The sequence below is a fragment of the Labeo rohita genome, chromosome 3 (genome assembly GCF_022985175.1).
Source record: "Labeo rohita strain BAU-BD-2019 chromosome 3, IGBB_LRoh.1.0, whole genome shotgun sequence".
NCBI lineage: Eukaryota > Metazoa > Chordata > Actinopteri > Cypriniformes > Cyprinidae > Labeo > Labeo rohita.
The window spans coordinates 25,649,326-25,673,729 of record NC_066871.1 but is presented as its reverse complement, the minus strand read 5'-3'; the positions used below and the strand labels follow the sequence as shown (position 1 = coordinate 25,673,729).

At 34.8% G+C, this 24,404-nt stretch overlaps 1 protein-coding gene across 1 annotated transcript; it reads left to right on the top strand.

Moving 5' to 3' along the window:
• The first annotated feature begins 2,186 nt into the window (after positions 1 to 2,186).
• Positions 2,187 to 21,279, top strand: rnd2 (Rho family GTPase 2). Its single transcript, XM_051106542.1, has 5 exons — positions 2,187 to 2,630; positions 4,488 to 4,575; positions 12,989 to 13,098; positions 18,310 to 18,444; positions 20,184 to 21,279. The coding sequence occupies exons 1-5, from the start codon at positions 2,526 to 2,528 to the stop codon at positions 20,451 to 20,453; spliced, it is 708 nt and encodes a 235-aa protein (XP_050962499.1). The 5' UTR covers positions 2,187 to 2,525; the 3' UTR covers positions 20,454 to 21,279.
• Positions 21,280 to 24,404: the final 3,125 nt, after the last annotated feature.

Genomic DNA, 24,404 nt, shown 5'->3' with positions numbered 1-24,404 from the left:
TTAAAAGTAAGCTTAAGACCACATCACTATCTTAAAATACAATATAATAGCTCCATAATGACATTTAAAACAAATGAATTATTGCATTCGTATACAAACCTTGATGTGAGCTAAACTGAGCAAACGCAGATGCCCCCTCTTCAATCAGATTTAATACTTGTTATTCTATACTCAAAATACACAAAGTGAGCGCATGCACGTCGATCAACAATGATGAATCTGCAGTATCGAAATTGAACAGGAGATGGCGGTATTACATTTACAATGAATTTTAAAAAATTGAGTCTTGTAGACGCAACCTTGCACTGAAAACTTGTTTGGCAGAAACATACATTTAAATTAAAGCTATTAAAAAGTTACACTTTATTTTGATAGTCCACTTTAGGCATTCTATTAACTAAAGTAAAGTAACTTTGCAACTTCATGTCAACTAATTCTCATTAATTTGCAACTACATGTCTACTAACTCTTAGACCTGTTAGGTTGGGTTTAGGGTTAGTAGGATAAGCTGACATATAACTGCAAAGTTTAGAAGAGTGTTAGAAGATATTAAGCAGACAGTCTACTAATACTCTAATGACTGACATCCAGTTGCAAAGTTACTTACTGTTAGTAGAATGTCTAAAGTGGACTATCAAAATAAAGTGTTACTAAAGATAAAAAGCAATGGAACTAAAACTGCAACTTTGTTAACATGCTAACATGTTAAAAAAAAAGGTAAAAGCATAAAATGGTTATTATTTTTAAATATTTTAATTACATATACATGGCAAGTGGAGCCAGATAGATTAATTAAAATTTGTAGTCCATTACTGATTACAGATTACATGATAAAAACTGTAGTTAGTAACATAATCTAGATTACTCTTTTTTTGGTAATGTAATCTGACTACTTTTTTAGAGCACTTTTAGATCAGTTTTTAGTGAGTTTATAGAGAGTGAATAGTGAGTTCATAAAAATCGAATAATTAATTCAGTCATAAAATTGTAAAATAAAAGCAACACTGAAAATGTAAATATTTTATTTGTTTACCTGCAAGTCACTGTGACCAATAACCGACATCAGAGAGCTGTAAAGATGAGAATGAATTGTAAAATTATTGAAATATTAACTGTGGTATTTCAAGCAAATAGGGAGAAAATACGATTGCAGTTTTTCGACATACCCTAACTGTCTTGAGCCAGAATACACAGAGTTCAGAGAGAGCAAGACAAGATGGGCATTTGAGATTAAAAAGTATTTAAATTGTATTTTTTTTTTTTTTTTTGATGAAAATAAATAGTTTCACTAAAAAAGACCCTTCTTTCTCGGCTGGGATTGTTTACAACTGCATTAATCATTTGAAACCACATTTAAACAGCATTTTGGAAGTTCAAACTCGGGGCATCATATCAGTCCATTATATGGAGAAAAATGCTGAAAAGTTTAACTCATAAAACATAATTTCTTTACTGCTGAAGAAAAAAAGACATGAACATCTTGGATGACAAGGGGGTGAGTACATTATCTGTAAATTTGTGTTCTGGAAATGGACTTTAAGTCAAACAGTAACTAAAAATAATAGCAGTATAGCATGTCTCATAAAATATAACAGTTCAACATCTCTCCATTTTTATCAATTTACCGTTTTTATTATATTTTTTTGTCTTGAGTGTTGTGGTTCTAGGAAGATAAGGTTATTACCCAAAGAGCCAAAATGTGCTGGAGAAGCAATTAAATTAATCAAAGATATACAACAGGGTTTTCAGATGACTCATGCTATTCTTTTAAAAATCACCATTTTCTGCTTATAAAGAGAAGGTAGTCCTATTTGCAAACTTTCCTAATCTAAAATAGGCTGCAGTCTAGGTAACCTCACCAGAACTTTCTCAACACTCTGTAGCTAACACAAAACAATAGAGCATTTTACAGTAAGATTTAGAAACAGCATTATCATTTTTAATGCAAAATACGAATTTAAAATCAATTCATAGAGACTGCACTTACAATGAAGCAATGAAATTTCATTGCTTGTTGCGACTTTTTGACATTTTGTTAAATTGCACTAATGTTCCAAGTGAATGATTTTAATTTAATGACATTTTCTTGATATTTTTCATGACCTTGGGAACCCTGGATGGGCGAATCGGCGATGTGTTAAATCACATCGTTAAAACAATTTCCATACGCGAGCCAGAGGGGTCGCTTAATTTACACCATGCCCTAACCACAGCAGGAAGGCAAGATAACCACATCGTGTCATTAGAAATCAAGGGTAGTGAGTCAAGAGGCAGCAGCACGACCCTGCAAGCCCGGCTCATGACGCGCGAGAGGGGGTGAGACTCAGCGCGTGGTGTCACCGTGGGAACCGGGAGACTGACAGGCGGGCAGGGGAGGGGCGCACGCCACTGTGTGAGTGGACTCTCTCCCTGGCACATACCCGTCCACTCACTGTCTCTCCTCTGAATCATTCATTCGGCATTATAAAGGACCGTTAGCAGGCAGCGGATGGTGCTCGTTAAGCGCTAGGACTGTGCTGATAGTGATGATGGAAGGACAGTGCAGCCGCTGTAAGATCGTGGTGGTCGGTGACACTCAGTGTGGAAAAACGGCGCTGCTGCATGTGTTCGCCAAGGACAACTACCCAGAGGTGAGCGGACCATGCTATTTATCTTTAACACCCATCTTACTGTAAAAAGAAAACATAAAATAAGTTACTAAGTATGACGAATGGAGTGATGACAATACTCAGAGAATGTGTTAAAGCAGCCTGATATGAACTGTAGGTTGCATTAAAAGTTGTGTGATTTAAGTTCATAATATGTTATGAGTGATGTCCCGTGCTTGTCTATTAAGGGACTGGTCACACTGGAGTGCAAATGGATAGAAAGATGAGCAAGAGCCTCGCGTTTTTAACTTGGCACGGAGCCGTTCACTCCACGAGACGCAGAAGTGAGACTGTTAGTAACCAGGGTGCGAATGAAGATGGTCTCAAAATAATAAAAAAAACAAGAGGAAGAAAGAAAAAAACCCTTTACGCATTATTTTTACATACGCATTGTATTCGCGTTTTTAAACATACGCTTTTATAAGTTGGGGCCAGAATCATAAACAGCGACTATGTTTTATGAACTAGTCTGACAGTTTAAGTTAACCAAGGGATAATTCGCGATTCATTCTATTCTATTCTATTCTATTCTATTCTATTCTATTCTATTCTATTCTATTCGCATTTATTTTCCAACTGTCAAATAAAAAAAGACAGATAAACCAACAACTTGTAATAACCAGCGCAGTGTCCACCTTTTTCTTCAAAGGGTCATGAAACCTTAAAACACATTTTTTGAGATGTTATGACCTGGACCACAAAACTAGTCGTAAGTAGTTCGGGTATTTTTGTAGCAATGGCCAACAATACATTGTATGGGTCAAAATTATCAAATTTTCCTTTATGCCAAAAATCATTAGGATATTAAATAAAGATCATGTTCCATTAAGATATTTTGTGAATGTCCTACTATAAATATATCAAAGCTTCATTTTTGATTAGTAATATTCATTGCTAAGAACTTCATTTGGATTTTTTTGCACCCTCATATTCCAGATTTTCAAATAGTTGTAACTCAGCCAAATATTGTCTTACAAACGATACATCAATGGAAAGCTTATTTATTCAACTTTCAAATGATGACTATCATGGCCCTTATGACTAGTTTTGTGGTCCAGGATCATATATATATATATATATATATATATATATATGTGTGATCCTGGAATTGGAATTGGATCCTGGAAAAAAAAAAAAAAAAAGAATTTTTTATTTTTTTATTTTATTTTTTGGACCAATTTCGTTCACGAAAAAAGTGATTTATATGTGAAGAATTCAGATGCAAAACCAGGTAAAAGCCATCTCGGTCAAAAATGAGATAATGATACTGAGTGAATGCTCCTGACACATATTATACGTCCATCAAATACTTTTTCTTCAAACTTGCTAAATTCCAGCCTCAACCCACTCAGAAGTGCCAGTACTTACGTAGAAACCTATACAAAGTAGCCAGAAAGAAATGCTCATTTTAAAGAAAAATGTCAGATGAACATCTGCACTCTACATGTGTTAATTTGGAGTGGTGATTGACTGCCATAGACATCGACATAACCAGAGCTTTTCTTAGCTTTTCTCATTCAATAAGATAACACATTAAAATAATATGGTAAGACACACCAATTTGCAATATCAAGCAGCAAAACAAGCTGTTTTGTACAGCTAAAAATAGCTTGATGTAGCTGAGCCCAGAAGACAGACCCAAGTGGGTAACCACATAGCAACTGTAGGCTATAGGCGATGATTCACATTGGAAGGTACATCAATAAAACATAAACATCGTCATTATTTATTGGTTTATTCTTTATACTTAGCAATGGGATCATACAAAACTTTTTAAATATTTTAAATAGTTGATGTTTTGTTAAAGTGGACTAAGTAATATGATTTTTTTCATTGCAGAATTACGTACCCACAGTGTTTGAGAACTACACAGCGAGCTTTGAGATCGACAAGCACCGCATTGAGCTGAACATGTGGGACACATCAGGTGAGATCTGGCTTGGTATTAAAATTAAACAGTTACTCAGAATATCACGCTACCATACCACACATATTATTTCTGCAGTTTGTATCCACATTTATTTTGTCTGTAAGGGCATGGCCACTTGTAAATTTCATGGGTGTGGCTTCCGGTCTCATCCGCATCCAGCTATTTTTAACTGTACAAAACAACTCATTTTGCTGCTTGATATTGCAAATTGGTGTGTCTTACCATATTATTTTAATGTATGATATTAATTATACACAGTATACACAGTAGTTGCTAGCGCTACAGTTTTACCATTTTCTGCACACTGTTACTCTTCTCAGTATTTCTCTATAACAGCTAATGAACAGGAAGTCTCACCCACAGGATTACTTTCTCATTGAAGAATTAAGGTGGATACTGTTCATAGTAAACAATTTTTTTTTTAAATTGCAGTAGACAACAGGGCATATGATTATATATATTAAAATCAATATAAACTTAGGCAGTATGCAAAAGGTAGTACTAGTATTCCAGGACCAAACATGTCCAATTCAGTGATGCATTGTGACTCAAGCATTGTGCTCTTTAGTGGCGTCAAACTGATTTGGAAAGTCAGGGAGCGTAAATTTTGAAGCCTCTGCATGAATAGATAAACAGATAGATGCAATAGCAAAAGTTCTACTGTAACAAATCATGGTGCCAGTGTCGTCTATCCATGGACACGGTTCATTCCTGTCCCTCCTGGCTGTTGACCGCTCCCATGGCCTGGCTGACCCCTTGTGAATTTGTGCGAGAAAGATTGAACACAGCTTTTTGGTTGTCTGGAGTGTCTCAGAGGAGTGTTTCAGCAACATTTTCTCAAATAATATGTGATGTCTGAACTACAAAGAGTCAGGAAGAAGAACTCTCGCTGCTTTGATTTAACAATACACAATAGACAATGCAGGGTTTATGAATGCAGAGTAGGATATGATCCTGTTATATTGCTCTTGAGTTCTGGACTGTATCTGTGGGTGAGATCTCTAATATAAATGGCTTTGTGTGGATTCAAGCTTCTCGTCTATAAAACAAGCCAACAAGTTAGCCAGAACTCCAGTAATATGTTCAGGGCTGTGTATGCGTGTTTGGACAGTACTGTCAGTGTGGATTTTAGCACACTTATGGTGTTAAGCTACACCACTGCTGACACACAGTCGTCCTGACACACACTTTGGGGGTTTCTCAGCAAGCGTGACCCATAAATCCCCCGCTCTAGGCCTCTGCATGTTTCCCCACCCTGCTATAAAAGTCCTTTATGGGAATTTCTTTTCTTGTCATCTCCATTTTTAAGTTCCTATGGGAATGTTTTCCTCTCCTGCTGTTGTTGTTGGTCTGTAGGGTTGTGCTGGGTCAGACTGTAACCCTGTCTAGAGTAAATCTTCGCTTTACTGTAAGTGCTCTCATACCGCAGTCTGGGACACAAGAGACTGTTTCAGCATGGACTGTGTGATAATAAAGTTCAGCTGGTTATGAACTTTATCACTGTTTAAAATGTTGTCATTAAGCCCTCTTGACAACAGCCAGGCACCCAGCTTCTTTGTGTGCAAAAGTATATGTATGTTTACATCGTTTTATTGTCCAATACAGTGACCTAAAATGATTAACTCTATAAGCTGGTGGAACACCTTGTAGACCAAATTTAAGGCAAACAGAACCAAAGTATTTGAATATGTGTATGGTCACTTACATTACAGTAAATGTGCTTTTTGTGTGACTTGTGCCATCAAATGTCTCAAAAACAATGGCTATATTTGGAAATGCATACTACTGTTACTATTTTTGTAGTATGTATTCTGTGCACATTTTTGCATGCATAGAATACCCAGATGACCTTCTACATTTCAAAAAAATGTGCAGTATACTCTCTGCATGAAATACTGTATCCAACAATGCAATAAACTTGACTTGACCTTCTATCTCTAACGTGATGAACGAGCCAGACATAAAATCAGCTACAAAATCTTTTTCTTGACAAAAGTTAGTATGTTTTTTAATTAAATTTGGATTTTTTTATTCCCAAGTTAACCACTGCTTTTTATCATTTCTGCACATTAGGCTGGGATAAAAAGACGCAATTTAACATTAAAAAATTTTAAGTGCTACAAAATTATGAAACCATCTGAACAAATCTGTCACTACAAGTGAGCTAAATCTGATTAAAAAAAAATGTCACTTTAATAAATATATTTTAAAATCTACATACAATCAAATTTCCTTTTTATTATACTATTTTTATATACAATAAAATAATAAATACATTAACAATTAATAACAATGAAAATACTAAGATAACAATTGCATATGTGTCCATGGACCACAAAACCAGTCATAAGGGTTGTTTTTTTAAACTGAGATTTATACATCATCTGAAAGCTGATTAAATAAGCTTTTCTATTGATGTATGTTGGCCAAGATACAACTATTTGAAAATCTGGAATCTGAGGGTGCAAAAAAATCTAAATATTGAGAAAATCACCTTTAAAGTTGTCCAAATGAAGTTCTTAGCAATGCATATCACGAATCAAAAATTAAGTTTTGATGTATTTACGGTAGGACATTTACAAAATATCTTCATGGAACATGATCTTTCCTTAATATCCTAATGATTTTGGGCATAAAAGAAAAATCTATAATTTTGACCCAATTTGCTACAAATACACCCATGCGACTTATGACTGGATTTGTGGTCCAGGGTCACATATAGTTGTCTCTCCACATTCAGCTGAATGCCCTTTCAAAAGGTATTAATATGCACCAATATGCATTAAATACACATTTTAGGTAAAAGTATGTACCTTTAAGGTACTAATATGCGTCTTCTTAGATCTAAATAAGGTTACCGTGCCAGCAATGTAACATTTCTGTACCATTTTTTTCTTAGAGTGTGGGATAAAAGGAAACATTTTGACATGAAAGCTACAAAATAGTGTAACTGTGGATAAATCTTAATGTCAAGATTTGTTGGGATTTGTAATGAATGTGTGTGAAAGGTGAATTTGCAGTTGTAAAATCGAGAGTTGGATGGGTGTTTTGGCCCAGCCATCTGGAGAACTAGGGCAACTAATGATTTGATGACTAATGAGAAATGAGTAATGAGAATGCTGAATGGTAATGAGAGACTCCCTTTGTTTCTCTGTGTCTGATTTGTTTTGTTTGTTATATGCTTTCTTCAGCCTTTTCCTCAGTCATTTTGAATGGTCCCTCGGTTTGTATTATCAAACAAATAACATGCTGACAGAAATCCACTTACAAGGAAGTGTACAGGTCTGTAATTGTACGACTTCCATTGTATTCGCATATCTGTCAATGCAGTTTTTGTTTGTTTTGAGATACAGAGAAATGCGTTGAAAATGGTAATTGACAGCATGCTACAGATGTTGTTGATAGAGTTTACAAGGAACATTAAAATCATCATTTAGTAACATATCATTCCAGAGCTGTATGACATAATATATTTTTTTAAATGTCATTAACAAGACATTTTACTAACTACAAGTAGCTTTGCATGTACAGTTGAGGTCAAAAGTTTGCATACACCTTGCAGAATCTGCAAAATGTTAATTATTTTACCAAAATAAGAGGCATCATACAAAATGCATATTATTTTTTATTTAGTACTGACCTGAATAAGATATTTCACATAAAAGATGTTTACATAGAATCCACAAGAGAAAATAATAGTTCAATTTAGAAAAATTACCCTGTTCAAAGGTTTACATACACTTGATTCTTAATACCGTGTTGTTACCTGAATTATCCACAGCTGTGTTTTTTGTTTGTTTATTTAGTGATAGTTGTTTGTGAGTCCCTTGTTCATCCTCGACTGTCTGCTGTTCTGTAGAAAAATCTTTCAGGTCCCACAAATTCTCTGTCAGCATTTTTGTGTATTTGACCCCTTTCCAACAATGACTGTATGATTTTGAGATCCATCTTTTCACACTAAGGACAACTGAGGGACTCATATGAATTACAGAAGGTTCAAACACTCACTGATGCTCCAGAAGGAAAAACCATGCATTAAGAGCTGGGGGTGAAAACTTTTGAACAGAATGAAGATGTGTACATTTTTCTTATTTTGCCTAAATATAATATTTTTGTCGTTTAGTACTGCCCTTCAGAAGATACTTACATGTTTCTCAGAAGACAAAATAAGTTAAATTTACCTTGATGCATAGTTTTTCCTTCTGGAGCATCAGTGAGCATTTGAACCTTCTGTAATATTTGCATATGAGTCCCTCAGTTGTCCTCAGTGTCAAAAGATGGATCTCAAAATCATTCTTATGTTGAAAGGGTTTAAATACACAAAAATGCAGAAAAACCAATGAATTTGTGGGACCTGAAGGACTTTTCTGAAGAACAGCGGGCAGTTTATGAACATGAACAACTATCACTAATCAAAAAACAAAAAAACAACAAAACAAACAAAAAACAAAACAAAACAATAAAATAAATGATGTGTAATCAAAATGTCAATAAACATTCTTCAAAATATCAAACAGGTCATATAGGTTTGGAATGACATGAAAGTCAGTGAATGATGAAAGAATTAAAAAATTCAGATGAACTTTCCCTTTAGGTACACTTTCTTAAGTTTATTCAAATGTGCAAATTTTTGAATTTAGGTCACTTGAGTTCTGCCAAAATAGTCTAGTCTGTGTATAGGCCACATACACACTACACTGTTAATTCACATTTTAGTGCTTAATCCTGTTCGGTACACAGAGTTCAATAATTTATAGGAGTGACAAATGCATTTTACAACTGAATTGACTCCTGAAAAATGCAGGTAGTGAAAAGTACATTTGCAGTAATTCTACCCAGTGTAACAACCAGTAGTTGTTATGGACATATTTAATGAGTTGTGTCTCTCTACAGTATGCACGGTGTAAGAAATCACAGTGAACAAGGTCCATCTTGACTCATCAGTGTTGCCAGATACAATAAAAAACAGCAAATAAGAACAAGCCCATAATAAACAAATCCAAACGGGTAATTTTGGAAATAAGCCACATAGAAAAATATTGCGACCTGCACCTGACTACTTTATAAACTCTCACAGATGTTTAAAAAGCGTCACTTATAATGAGTGGACATGGCAACCCTGGAAGAGCACGCTCTGTAAAGCATCCTTCTAAACATAAACAAAACACAATGGCTCTGTCAACGTGGTTTAGGTGAAATTGCTGAACGTAATGAGTCTTTGGTCACTCTAATAGTGCTTAGGTCAAAAATAGCGAATGCCAAACGCATGAGTAGGTAAAACACTGCTATGGTTACCACAGTGTCAGTCATCCTAGTTTCTTTTCTGTATACACAGATAACTGTAATTTAGGCGATTCACTCCCATATTTAAATGCAGTTGTCACTCCTGAAATGTTATAGTGTGTATGTGGACATGCGACATTTCAGTCATAAGAGCTTCATCAGGCATTGTTTCTGACTACATCCTTCTTTTCAGTTTAACCTTTTTATGCATTACCCTTAGGCCTGTTTAGATCTAGAAAATGCAAACATAAACACACATTCACACAGGTTATCACGCTGTGTCTCTGATGGGTCTTAATGAGGTGTCTGTCGCTGTTTGTGTGAGCATATGTGTGCTGCTACTGAGCTAACTGACACTCTTGTGCTTACGGCTACATCTTCAACAATCTGTAATGACGTCCCATTGAGTTTTGCTTCATCCACACACACACACACACACACACACACAGCTGCACAGCTGGCGAGAGGTGAATCTAGGGACTGGAGGAGGAGAATGTTTACTGGCAAACATTCAGGTCAGCGTTTCATACGGACACACTGTTTTTAACCAGACACAAATTATGTCTAGCACTACAGACTTAATCACAGTAATAATGTCTCGAAAATAAAACAAAGAAAACAACCGGCCGAGAATTCTGTGGAGACATTTAACACCCACTGCAAACAAGACAGGAAATGAGTGGTTTTTAACATGGTGTGAATGTTTTTGGATTGGCAGAGGAGAGTGACCATAAATGAGAATGACTTCAAATTGTTAAATAGAAAAACATATAAAAAAAAGATGACAGGAGTCTTACAAAAAGAGCATACACACATACAAGATGCAGAGCAGCTGTACAGTAAACACTGTTTCTGTGTGTGTGTGTTTATTGAGCTATACTTTGGGGACAAATCTGTCCCGAGAAGTGAGCTAAATTTGGCATGAAATAAATTTGACAATGTCCCTTTGGGGACTTTCCATTCATAGGTAAGAAATAAAAGGAAATTGGTTCATTTAAAAATAAATAATAATAATAATAATAATAGTAATGTGCTTTGAGTGCCAAGAAAAAGCACTATATAAATATTATGAATTATTATTATTATTATTATTATTATTACATGGAATTTATTATTACTATGAATAAAATCTCTCTCTCTCCCTCGGCTTATTATGAATAAAATAAATATATAAAACAAATTCAAAATAGTAATTATTTTTATTATTATTATTATTATTATTATTATTATTACATGGAATTTATTATTATTATTAATAAAATAAATTAATTAAAATAAATTAATTATAGTAATTATTATTATTATTATTATTAATAACATCATTAAATTTAATCATGCCACCCTTTGGGGACTTTCTATTCATAGGTAAGAAATAAAAGGAAAATGATTCATTCAAAACAAACAAACAAACAAACAAACAAACAAACAAACTATCTAACTAACTAATGAATGAATGAATGAATGAACGAATTAATTAATAATTATTTTTATTTCATACATGATTAAATAACATTTTATTTTAAAAAATATATTATTATTATTGTTATTATTATTACTTCCCCCTCCAAATGTGTAAAGTGCTTTGAGTGTCAAGAAAGTACTACATAAATATAATGAATTATTATTATTATTATTATTATTATTATTATTACATGGAATTTATTATAAGTATATATGTATATATATATATATATATATATATATATATATATATATATATATATATATAAAGTAATTCCTTTATTTTTATATAAAAATAAATTAATAATAGTAATTATTGTTGTTGTTATTATTCATAAAATAATAGTAATAAATATTATAATAAATATTTTACTATGTGTGTAATTTATTATTATTATTAATAAAATAAATAATAATAATAATAATAATAATAATAATTGTTATTATTATTATTTCATACATGATTAAATTCAATGTTATTACAATTTTTATAAAAAATATTTCAAATTTTGTTGTCATTATTATTATTACTTCCCCCTCCAAATGTGTAAAGTGCTTTGAGTGTTATTTTTATTTATTATTATTTTTATTAATTGTTACTTGTATTATTGTTATTATTATTATTTCATACATGATTAAATTAAATTGTATAAGGATTAATATCCATTTTGTTGTTATTATTAATTATTATTACTATATATATATATATATAGTAGGTTTACTTGGGGTAGGGGTAGGGTTTTGGTGATTATAATGGGGTTTATGTAAAAAAAGACAATAGAAGTCTATGGTATGTCCTCATTTAAATAGCTAAGTAAACAAGTTTATTTTACAAGCTGTTGTAGAGAGAACAGAAAAAAACTGTTTCTGTGTCCCTGTGGACTAGCACACTCAACTTGGCAACAAATAACAAACAAGCAATATGACGACAGAAACCGTCTTTTTTCATTCCAGTCTGTCTCTCTACACACCTTTATTAGTTTTTTCCCGTCCTTATTTGCACTCTCATCTAAGAAATTAGATTTGACCATCTTTCCCTGCCCGTGGTTGACAGACCTGCCAGAGAGGATTGTGGGACATGCAGCTCATAGGGTGGCTCCTGAGGCCAGCCCATAATAACTGATAGCTTTGATCAGCGCTTCAAACACTCATTGTCACTCTCACACTTCCTCTCTCTCCCTATCGCTCGCTGTCTATGTCTGGATTTGTGTCCTCACTCGAGGGAAGGACAGGAGAGTGAGAGATGAATGCAAAGTTCGAGAGAGGAGATTAGGAAAGACAGAGAGTATGCCAATTTTAGACAGTGGCAGATCATAACCCCATTCAAAGTACTGAGCACATTGTGTGTCCATATTTTCTATGTGTCCTAAAATGTGCACAGCATACAGTATATATACTTTCTTCTGCAGAAATAGTATGGATGCTAATGTTAAAAATGCAATTCTGAACACAGCCAAAGAGAAAGAATTTACTGTGCTGGAATTAAACTTTAGAAACATCAGTCTTTTATATCATCTGCCCTGCCGTGTGACCCACTGTACATAATTCGTACGTGCCGCAGCATTCGCGAGCTCCATTAGCAGTGTTTCCTCTGTGATTCGAACATCAGCTTTGTCGTAATGAAGCGTTTTTTATCCTGACCCCTCACTGTGCTTGTGTTCTGCAGGGTCCTCGTATTATGATAATGTACGGCCCCTGGCGTATCCAGACTGTGATGCTGTGCTTATCTGTTTTGATATCAGCAGACCGGAGACGCTGGACAGCATTCCTAAGAAGGTCAGAATCTCCTCTCATTTCCTTTTTCTCTTCTCTTACCCTAAAAAAGAAAAATATCAGTATATACAAATGCAACCGCGCATTTTGGAATGACGTTATGAGCTGTAGTTGTAAACACGCGCATACTTGCAGCATTTGTCTCTCGCTGCGAAAACACAATGTAATTGTCGACTAAGAGAAGTTTTTGTTTGTGGGTGTTTATCAGTGGGAGGATGACGGCATTGTGGATTTACACAAAAACACAAGCTTTACCTAAACACAGATGCCAGCAATTATGTGGTGATGAGGGTGTGAGACTAGCGCTGAAGGGTTGCAATGGGTTTTTCGATTTGAAGTCTTTTTTAGTAGATGTCTGATGAGAAAAAGACATCAATGCTTTTATTACGGAAGCAATTCTGATTTTTTTTCAGAATTGCATGATATAAACTCACAATTCTGACTTTTTTTACTCAGAATTATGAGATGTAAATTTGCAACTGTGAGAAAAAGAACTCAGAATTGAGATATAATTGCTTCTGTAATAAAAGCATTGATTTCTTAAGAAAAAAAGTGACCTCAAACTTCTAAATGTCTTTTTCTCATCAGACATGTACTAAAAAAGACTTCAAATCGAAAAACCCATTGCAACCCTTCAGCGCTAGTCTCACACCCTCATCACATGCAATTCTGAGTTTTTTTCTCACAATTGCAAGTTTAATTCTGACTTTTCAACTCACAAGTGTGAGTTTATATCATAATTCGGAGCACAAAAGTCAGATTTGTGAGTTTATACCTAAGAATTGTCAGAAAAGTCGGAATTGTGTGATATAATTCTGAGGAAAAAAACTCAGAATTGAGAGATATAAATGTGCAATTCTGACTTTTTTTCTCACAACTGCGAGTTCATAACATGCAGTTCTGCCTTTATAACGCAATTGTGAGTTATAAAGTCAGAATTGTGAGATATAAACATGCAATTTTGACTTTTTTTTTTTTCAGAACGCGATATTATAACACAATTGTGAGTTATAAACTCTTATAAGAGAGATATAAACGTGCCATTCTGAGTTTTTTTCTAACAACTGAGTTAGAATTGTCAGAAGTCAGAAATTGATACAAACTCGCAATTCTGACTTTTTTCTCAGAATGTGAGATATAAACTCTGAGTTATGTTAAAAAATAAAAATAATATATAATTTTAGATTTGCAAGTTTATGTCTCGCCATTCTGAGTTGTCGTGAGTTTATATCCTGCAGTTCTGACTTCATAACTCATAATTGTAAGTTTATATTTTGCAATTCTAAGTAAAAATGTCAGAATTGAGTTTATATCTCAATTGTGTCTTGATTTTTGAAAACTGTGAGTTTGTATCTCGCAATTCCGAGAAAAAAAGTCCTAATTGTGAGATAAAAAGTCGCAATTACCTTTTTTTAATTCAGCATACATTAAGTTTACCCAAAGTGACAGTGACATTTATTTATTTATTTATTTATTTATTTATTTATTTATTTATTTATTTTTAACAAGATTTCTATTTTAAATAAATGCTGTTCTTTTGAACTTTCTGTTAATCAAAAAAAACATGAAAACACGTATCACAGCACATTAAATATATGACACACGTATTAAGCAGCACAAAGGTTGCTGACATTAATAATGACAAGAAATTTGACAATGAAGACTGAAGTACTGATTGCCGAAAATTCAGCTTTGCATCACAGGAATAAATTTCATTATACAATATATATAAATACATATATAAATTAGAAATGTTTAAATATTAATAAAATTTACATTCTTCACATTTTCAATTATACATTTTTTTTCTCAGAATTGTGAGATATAAACATAAACAACTTAATATCATGCAATTCTGATTTTATAACACAATTGTGAGTTTTTTTTCTAACAGTTGAGTTAGAATTGTCAGAAGTCAGAAATAGATATAAACTCATAATTCAGTTGTTAAAATATAAAATATAAAAAAGAAATATTTTTTAGATTTGCGATATCTCACCATTCTGAGTTTTCATGAGTTTATATCCTGCAGTTCTGACTTCATAACTCGTAATTGTGAGTTTATATTATGCAATTCTTAGAAAAAATGTCAGAATTGAGAGTTTATATCTCACAATTTTGTCTAGATTTTTGACAACTGTGAGTTTGTATCTCGCAATTCCGAGCAAAAAAAGTCCTAATTGTGAGATAAAAAATTTTTTTTATTCAGCGGCCGAAACAGGATTCCATATTTTATTCAGTAAGCATACATTAAATTTACCCAAAGTGACAGTGACATTTATTTATTTTGCTTTTTTTTTTTTTAAACAAGATTCCTATTTTAAATACATGCTGTTCTTTTGAACTTTCTGTTAACCAAAAAACATGAAAAACATGTATCACAGCACATTAAATATATGACACAAGTATTAAGCAGCACAATGGTTGGTGACATTGATAATGACAATAAATTTGATATTGAAGACTGAAGTACTGATTGCCGAAAATTCAGCTTTGCATCACAGGAATAAATTACATTATACAATATATATAAATACATATATAAATGAGAAATGTTTAAATATTAATAAAATTTACATTTTTCACATTTTAAATTCTACATTTTTTTTCTCAGAATTGTGAGATATAAACTATAAAATAAAAAGGTTTGGCATGCAATTCTGAGAAAAAAAGCCATAATTGTGGTTAGCTCTTATATAACACAGCAGACATTTTCTTTTATATATATATCTCATATTTAAAAAATTATAAAGGTAATTGCATCTTTTTCTTAATCTCAATTCTGAGTTTCACAATTATGACTTTTTTTCCCCTCAGAATTGTGAGATATAATCTTGCAATTGCAAGTCGTAAAGTCAGAATTGCGAGATGTAAACTTGCAATTTCAGGAAAGCAGAACTGTGAAATAAAAATTCACAATTAACTTTTTATTATCCTATTTTTTATTCACTGGCAGAAACAGGCTTCCATATTTACAGACCCTAAGCTTTTGAACAATATAACTTTTAATTATAAGATAGTGATTTATCCCAAAATGTCTCCAAAAGCCTTTCATTCTCTAAACCATCACTGTTCTTCTGCTGACCCTGTTATAGCAGACACACTGAATGTCTTTACACCAGTGACTTCAGCATCTCACCTCTGAGGCCACAGAGGCGGAGCTAACGGCTGTTGTGGAATGTTGAGAGGCAGGCGGTGACCTCCTATTGGCCAGTTAACGGTGGCATTTAAGGTTAAAGATCACAGCACTGTTTGATGGATGGTTGAACACATTCAGAACCTGTGAAATGGTGCCATAGCTGAGATAGCTGAACCTTTGCAGGGGCTGGTGAACAACACACACACACACACACACACACACAAATGCACCATGCCTGCTCACACACAAAAGCTGTCTCTATTTCTGGCTTTGGATGGTTCTGCATTAGCAGGAATGTTCCTGAAAAGGGTCTCGTCTGGGTCATTTTAAGCTACAGTGGTGTGAAAGAAGATTTAAAGCTGTTGTTGTTTACTATGCTGTATAGGTAATTGGTTAAAACTGGCATAAAATATTTGATTTGGATGTGCATGAGTGTAAGTGTTTGTGAGTAATCAGACAATTACTGGTCAAATTGCTTCCCTAATTCTCTCTCAGATGTACGCACAACTACATTATGCACTCATTATGTGTACATGAACTACAAGGAGTGAAAGCGATGCACCACAGGCTTGCTGTATCACAGCATAAACAACTACTGGCTATAAAAGTGAAATAAAATATTTAAATGTTACTGCCAAAATGTAGCTACTGCAGTCTATACATTGTTATACAATATACAATACTAGTTATACTGTTATACTATACATAGCTGGGTAAGGAAGGAAGAAAGGTACAGTTAAAACATTAATATTGCAAAATGTATTACAATTTAAAATAACAGTTTTCTATTTGAATAGATTTTAAAATGTAATTTATTCCTGTGCTCAAAGCTGAATTTTTAGCATCATTACTCAAGTCTTTAGTGTCACATGATCCTACAGAAATCATTCTGATATGATGATTTGGTGCTAAAAAAATGTTTATGATTATTAATACTGAAAACAGTTGAATCAGATAATATTTCTTCAGGATTCTCTGATGATTAGAAAGAATTTGTTTGAAATAGAAACTTATTTGTAACAATGTAAATCAGTTTGATCAATTTCATGTGCCCTTGCTGAATAAAAGTATTAAAGGATTAGTTCACTTCTAGGATAAAGATTTCCAGATAATTTACTCACCCACATGTCATCCAAGATGTTCAGATGTTGTCTTTCTTTGTTCAGCTGAAAAGGAATTAAGGTTTCTGAGGAAAACATTCCAGGATTTTTCTCCATTTGATAGACTTTATCGGGGATCAATGGGTTGAAGGTCCAAGTTGGAATTTCAATGCAGCTTCAAAGGGCTCGACATGATCCCAGCCAAGGAATAGGGGTCTTACCTAGCAAACAATCTGTTATTTTCTAAAAAAAAAAAAAAAAAAAAAAAATATATATATATATATATATATATACTTTTTAACCACATATGCTCGACTTGCACACGCATTACATACTCAAACGTCCATTACCTAAAAAGGTAAAATAACGATGTAAAAAAACATTTTTGAAGTTGGAGGAGAAAATGTGTTTTGCGTCCTACCTTTTTGAGTACACAGATGAAGAACTAACCACGTGTGACCTTTCCAAAGTGATTACGTAATGCGTGAAATCTCGGACGTGCATCACAGAGATGCAAGATGAGCATTTGTGGTTAAAAAGTAGTATATAGTATATAATTTTATTTTTTTTGGACCAATCAGTTTGACCAATGACCAATCATTTTGCTTGATAAGACCTTTACTCTTTGGCTGGGATTGTGTAGAGCCCTTTAAAGCTGCATTGAAACTGCAATTTGGACCTTCAACCCGTTGATCCCCATTGAAGTCTACTATATGAAGAAAAATCCTGGAATGTTTTCCTCAAAAACCTTCATTTCTTTGCGACCGAAGACAGAAAGACATCTTAGAGGACATGGGGGTGAGTAAATTATCAGGAAATGTTCATTCTGGAAGTGAACTAATCCTTTAATTAACCAAAAAATGTGACCCCAAATTTTTGAATGTTAGTGCAGATCAGTAGGTAGGTAAGTAGATGGATAGGTGCTTTTACCCAAACTGACTTATGTATGACAGATTCTGTCTTTCCCTCATTCAGTGGCAGGTGGAGGCTCAAGAGTATTGTCCTAATGCAAAGTTGGTGTTGGTTGGCTGTAAGTTGGATATGAGAACAGATGTCAGCACCTTACGAGAATTGTCCAAACAGAGACTCATACCTGTCACTCATGAACAGGTGAGCATACACACACACACACACACACACACACACACACACACACACACACAAACAGGGGATGGGAACATGAAGAGAGAAGAAAGATTGTTTTAGGACATTAGAGTTTATTCAACTGCTGCTACACAAACATGAGAACAAAGACACATAGTATTACACAAACATGCCTTTCGCAGCATAAATATGCCTTTTAGACTGTCAACTCAAGATCAAAAATAGATGTGTGCGAACTGTAAAATGTATACAGGAGCATGTGTGCGAATAAAATAGTCCCCTTAAAGGGTTAGTTCATGCAAAAATGAAAATTAGCCCATAATTTACTCACCCTCTAGACATCCTAGGTGTATATGACTGACTTCTTTCAGATTAATCCAATCGGAGTTGTATGAAAAATTATCCTGGCATTTCAGAGCTTTATCATTGCATAGACGGGTGTTTCTCTTCATCAGTCCAAATCAAGTCCAATAAAGTGCATCCATCCACAATAAAAAGTGCCTCACACAGCTCCAGGAGGTGAAAAAAGGTCTCCTGTAGCGAATTGATGCATTTTTGTAAGAAAAATGTCCATATCCCTGCTGAAAAAAACAGCTCCTGACCAGCTAAGACCAGCCAACCAGCTTAGGCTGGTTTTAGCAGCAGTTTTTTTTTTCAGTAGGGAACTAAAAAGTAAAAATCACTTTAACCTAGCTTGTGCTGGCTGGTCTACAGGACACCTTTATTCACCTCCCAGAGCTGTTTGAGGCACTTCTTATTACGGATGGAGGCACTTTATTGGACTTGTTTTGGACCGATGAAGACTGATGACCCACCTATGCAATGATAAAACTCAAAAATGCTAGGATATTTTTTCATATAACTGATTGGAAAAAAGGAAGTCATATACACCTAGGATGTCTAGAGGGTGAGTAAATTATGGCTAATTTTTGGTTGAACGAACCCTTTAAAAAGTCTAAAAATAATTCAGTTTTAAGGTTAAGCCCTGCCTTCCTTAGTGACTATATGGAAATATGTTTTAAATATTTTAAGATTGAAATATTGTATCTCACACTGCAGTTCACTGATGTTACAGCTTGAAATGTCATGTCAACCGCTCTTACATTGTGTTTGAAACCATTTCTTAAGCGCACACAGACACTAAAAGAAAGCTCTATAATTATACACAGAAACCAAACTACAGAGAGAGCGGTAGAAAATGTTCCCTCTATTACGTCAATGCTCTGAGCGGGTCAACTCACTGTAGCAACACTTCATTATAAAACACCTAGTTCTCTCTGTAATTCTGCTCTGTAATAAGAAGAATATACGGCATTACACATGAAAATGGTGCAATTCTACTTTACTTTTAAAGCATTAGAAGCACAAATTACATGTTTTTGTTTGAGGCTTATTAGATATGTTCATGTACTTTCACTGACCTTTTGTTGTGGGGGAAACAAATGGCATTTTAGAGGAGCTTCAGGTCTTATTTGTGCACCTTATTCGTTGAAAGTACTATGAGAAAAAAATACATTAGCTGACATGAACAAAAAGTGTGAGAAGGGAGGGGATGAAAAAGTTGAGTGGCGTGTTTATTTTTGCTTTGACATTTGGTTGGCTTTTGCTGTAATTCATATGAACATCAAAAAAGGTTTCCATTAAAGGGCGTGAGAGAGAAAGGACTGACAAGGAAATTGAGAAATGAGATGGGATATTTCTGACACAGTACAATTAAGCTGACTGTTTTTTTTTCTCTCTATCAGGGGAGTTCACGAGCACGCGAGCTGGGCGCAGTTGCGTACGTCGAATGTTCGTCCCGAATGTGCGTGAACAGCGTCCGAGACGTGTTTCACATCACCACGCTGGTGTCCGTCAGACGTGAGGCCATCCCGAGCCTGAAAAGGAGCTCCTCTCGCCGCGCTCTCAAGCGCATATCTAATCAGCCGCTGCTGCCAGTCAGCTCACAAGCCACGCCCCTTGAACCCACCCCGACCCTCAGGGAGGACAGAGCCAAGAGCTGCACCATCATGTAGACTAATGCACACACGGTCACAGCGGTGTGTGTGTGTGTGTGAATGAAAAGAGAGACAGATTCTCTGTATTTATGGGAGAGTCATATTGTCCCATATATGGCCCATGGGATTGTACAGCTGTGTGAATACATTATACAGAGGAGTTCTATTTATTAACTTCAAGTTTGCTTTTATTTTTATCATTGTGGTATTGCTTAGCAGACCTAAGTGTCACAAACTGTCTAAAGCTGATGCAAAAAGAATAAAAAAAAGGTTTGGAATTTTTTGTGTGGGCAACTTCAATATTTACGTTTACTGAAAACAGTGTCATGGTTTTGTTTTGTCACTTGGGACATTCTTCTCTAGAGATCACAGATCTGTGGTGAGCTCAGTTGTGTGGAAGTAAATCCCTGGAATTCTGGAGTTCTGAGAATCTTTCCCCAGCATTAGCCATGATTAGCATTAGCGTTAGCCGAACAAAGACATCTGTGACTTCTGCTGTTCGCTCCTTTACATGTGTGACAGCACCATCAGTCATGCTCTGTGACATTACAAAGACTTCATTCACACTATAGTGAAACACCAACGCAAATGCTGTCTAAGGATAGACATATTTTTGTGAGCCTAAACTTCTGTAGTCGCAAGCAAAGTTTGCGTTTTCTAGGTTACATGCAAGTTAAAGGGACAGTTCACCCAAAAATGAAGACTGTGTCATTATTTCATCACCCTCATGTCATTTCCAAACCTGTATGACTTTCACTGTGTGTATTAAAGCAAACTGGGACATTTTTCAGAGTATTTAATTGTGTGAATCACCGAGAAAAGTAAAATCATAAAATTTGGAACAACATGAGTGTGAGTACATGATGATATTTATTTTGACCAGTTTCATAGTTGAGTGAACTATCCATTTGAACTCTGTTGATTACTTTAGAAAATAAATTAATTTTATTCAGTTTGTAAATATGCAGCAATGTTTACTCATTTTATACAATGCACTTACAATGAAAATTCACTGCAATGTACCGTATAAACAACAGTACTGTGATAAAGTCACTTATTTGTGAAACAGGGTATTTCAGTGTCATAAGCACAGGTATATTTGTAGCAGTAGCCAACAATACATTGTCTGGGTCAATATCAATTTGTCTTTTATGCCAAAAATCATTAGGATATTAAGTAAATATTTAGATTTTTTGCACTCTCAGATTACAGATTTTCAAATAATTGTATCTCAACCAAATATCGTCCTATCCTAACAAAACATACATCAGTGGAAATCTTATTTAGATTTCAGCTGATGTATAAATCAATAACTCACTTTCAAAAAAACTACCCTTATGACTGGTTTTGTGGTCCAGCGTCACATATGGTACATACAGTGAAGATCAAAATGAGAGAACAATCTATAAATACTTGATTTTTTTCTGAAATATTGCAAACTTTGAATGAATATCAGCTTGTAGGTATATCACTGTTCTAACATGTTTGACAAAATATCCAAGGCATTTCAACCACTTTGTTTTTTGTGTGTGTGTGTGTGTGTGTAACACAAAAACCCAGTGATCAAAGTTAGAAAACAGTAACCACTGTAGCATGAAAGAAGATTACATCTAAAATTTTGGAGGGTTACAGCTGTCAGAAATTAGTAGGAAGCGTAGAGACTCTTGCCTTGAATGACTTCAGCAGATCTGCGGCCGCAGGACATCATTAGTTTCTGCGCTGGTGTGATCTTGGTCCTCTCTCTTCCGTAGTTTGGTAACTGTAGTGGGTTTCTTAATCATAACTTTGTCACCAAGGATTTTCCAGAGATTTTCAAGCAGGTTTACATGAGGACTCTGGCCTGGCCATTTCATTATTTCTGTGTTCTTAGCTTCAAGGAACTGTCGTACTCATTTTGCAGTGTGACGGGGGATTGTCTTGCATGAAAATTGCAGGCTGGTTGGGAAAATTGAACGCAGGGAAGAAAGTGCATGTTGCTGAAGGAGGTTCTGATAAACATTTGCATTCACCCTGCCTAATCTGTATAAGAGGCCCACATTCCCCAAACCCACCTTTCACTGACTTCTTTACACACATGCGCTTTAGTCTTTCCTCAGTTTGACGCCGAACAAAATATTTCCCATCAAACCCAAATAAATTAAACTTGCTCTCATCACTAAAGTGAACTTTAGACCAGTTCTCCTCTCTCCACATAACATGCCCTTCAGGAAAGGTGAGCTTAACCTTTTGATTCTCTCTGTTGATGAGAGGTTTGGTCACTGCAGAGTGTGCTTTCAGTCCAACTTCTTTTAAACGAGCCAAGACAGATTCACACCGTGTTCAGCACTGAACTGGCAAGCGATTCCAGCTGCAGTGTTGAAGCGATTCCCCATTGAGAATCTTTGCATTGTCCTGTCTTCTCATGCATTTGTCCGATGTGGACGACCAGCCTTTTTGTGGGACTTGAATGAAATAGTGTGATTGTAAATCTGCAATAATCGAGAAATCAGATTTGAAATGACCAACTTCTCCTGCAGTGGATAAGAGGGTCATCCCTTTGGCTTTCATCTGGACAACCTCCTGTCACAGGGTTTCAGTCACCTTAGAGTAGCTGCCATCTTGCAATCTCAGTAAAAAATGCTGCCAGTTAAATAAGGTTTGTCATATAATTAAGAAAATTAGCACCAGATGCCAGATTAACACCAAGAACTTGGAGGTATCTGTAAGTGTTCTCTAATTTTGATGAGAGTTCTTTTATACTGTGCTTCAGAACACAATTCATTTATGAAATATGCTTAAAAAAACTGCCCTTCTAAAATATAAATCTGTAAAATAACAGAAAAAGTACTGGTAGCTCACACAACATTATCCATTAATTTTACGGACATTTCTGTTAACTCCAAAACACAATGCAATGAAGTGTGAAATTCAAAACACTGATAAAACGCCTGTAAAAAATAAATACAGAAAGATTCCTTCAAATTATACAGTATATTGTACCCTATTTTCACAGATTTGTTTTAGAGTAGGATAAATTCAAATACGACTAAGCAGTGACCTTCAAATTTAGGAAATTAAAGGTTGTTCTCTAATTTTTATGTTCACTGTATATATATTAAAGGGGTCACCAGACAGCAGATTTTCCACAAGTTGATATGAATTTTTAGGGTCTTAATGAAAAGTCTATAATATACTTGGGTTAAAAATTTTCAATGGTAGTGCAAAACAACAACCTTTTTACCTTGCCAAAATCAGCTCTGCAAAAATCATCCTGTTCTGGTTGAGGTTGCTTTAAATGTTAATGAGCTCTGCTCACACCGCCCCTCTCTTCTCTCTGTGGAATAATGAGCCTGTTTACTTTAGCCACGAAACTTGCTAACTAGCACATTATTAGGAAAGGTGATTGCAGAGATTCATAAAAAGACCCTTATACTCACTTCTGCTGTAAGTGAAGCTGGATCATGAATGATTTGCGCAAACATAGACGGATATATGTAGGTCGGGAGGCGCATTCCCTTCACAAACAAACGTAATCCACTGCATCTTCAGCGGCTCAGATGTTGAGAGTAAATGACGACCGCTATGTTCATTATTACATCCAGCAACACAACACCTCAATCGCTCAATCGGAGATATTCTTGTCTAACTTACATCCCTGCTCCGGCATCGAAACAATGGAGGTCAGACTGTCACAACTGATCTGAGGTAAGACATTGATGTCAATCAACTATTGTGGGAGCGGCCTCTGTGGGTGTGGCGCCACAACGACAGGCATCTGAGAACGGCTCGATTTGAAAAAGGGGATATTATTTTTACAGATTAATTAAAAACCACTGCATGGATTTTTATCATTATAGGGTAGATTTGTACATACACTGCCAACACACATTAATGTTCAAACAACATGAAAAAGTGAACTTTGCATCCGATCCCTTTAAGAAAAAACTTTAATTCAGCAAAAAGGAATTAAATTGAGAAAACACAAACAAG

What these genes read in the sequence shown, in the direction of transcription:
- rnd2 (XM_051106542.1), top strand. Translation starts at nt 2,526, where the DNA reads ATGATGGAAGGACAGTGCAGCCGCTGTAAGATCGTGGTGGTCGGTGAC. An exon ending in CCAAGGACAACTACCCAGAG is followed by an intron (nt 2,631 to 4,487) that starts GTGAGCGGACCA and finishes TTTTCATTGCAG; the next exon opens with AATTACGTACCCACAGTGTT. An exon ending in TACCTGTCACTCATGAACAG is followed by an intron (nt 18,445 to 20,183) that starts GTGAGCATACAC and finishes TCTCTCTATCAG; the next exon opens with GGGAGTTCACGAGCACGCGA.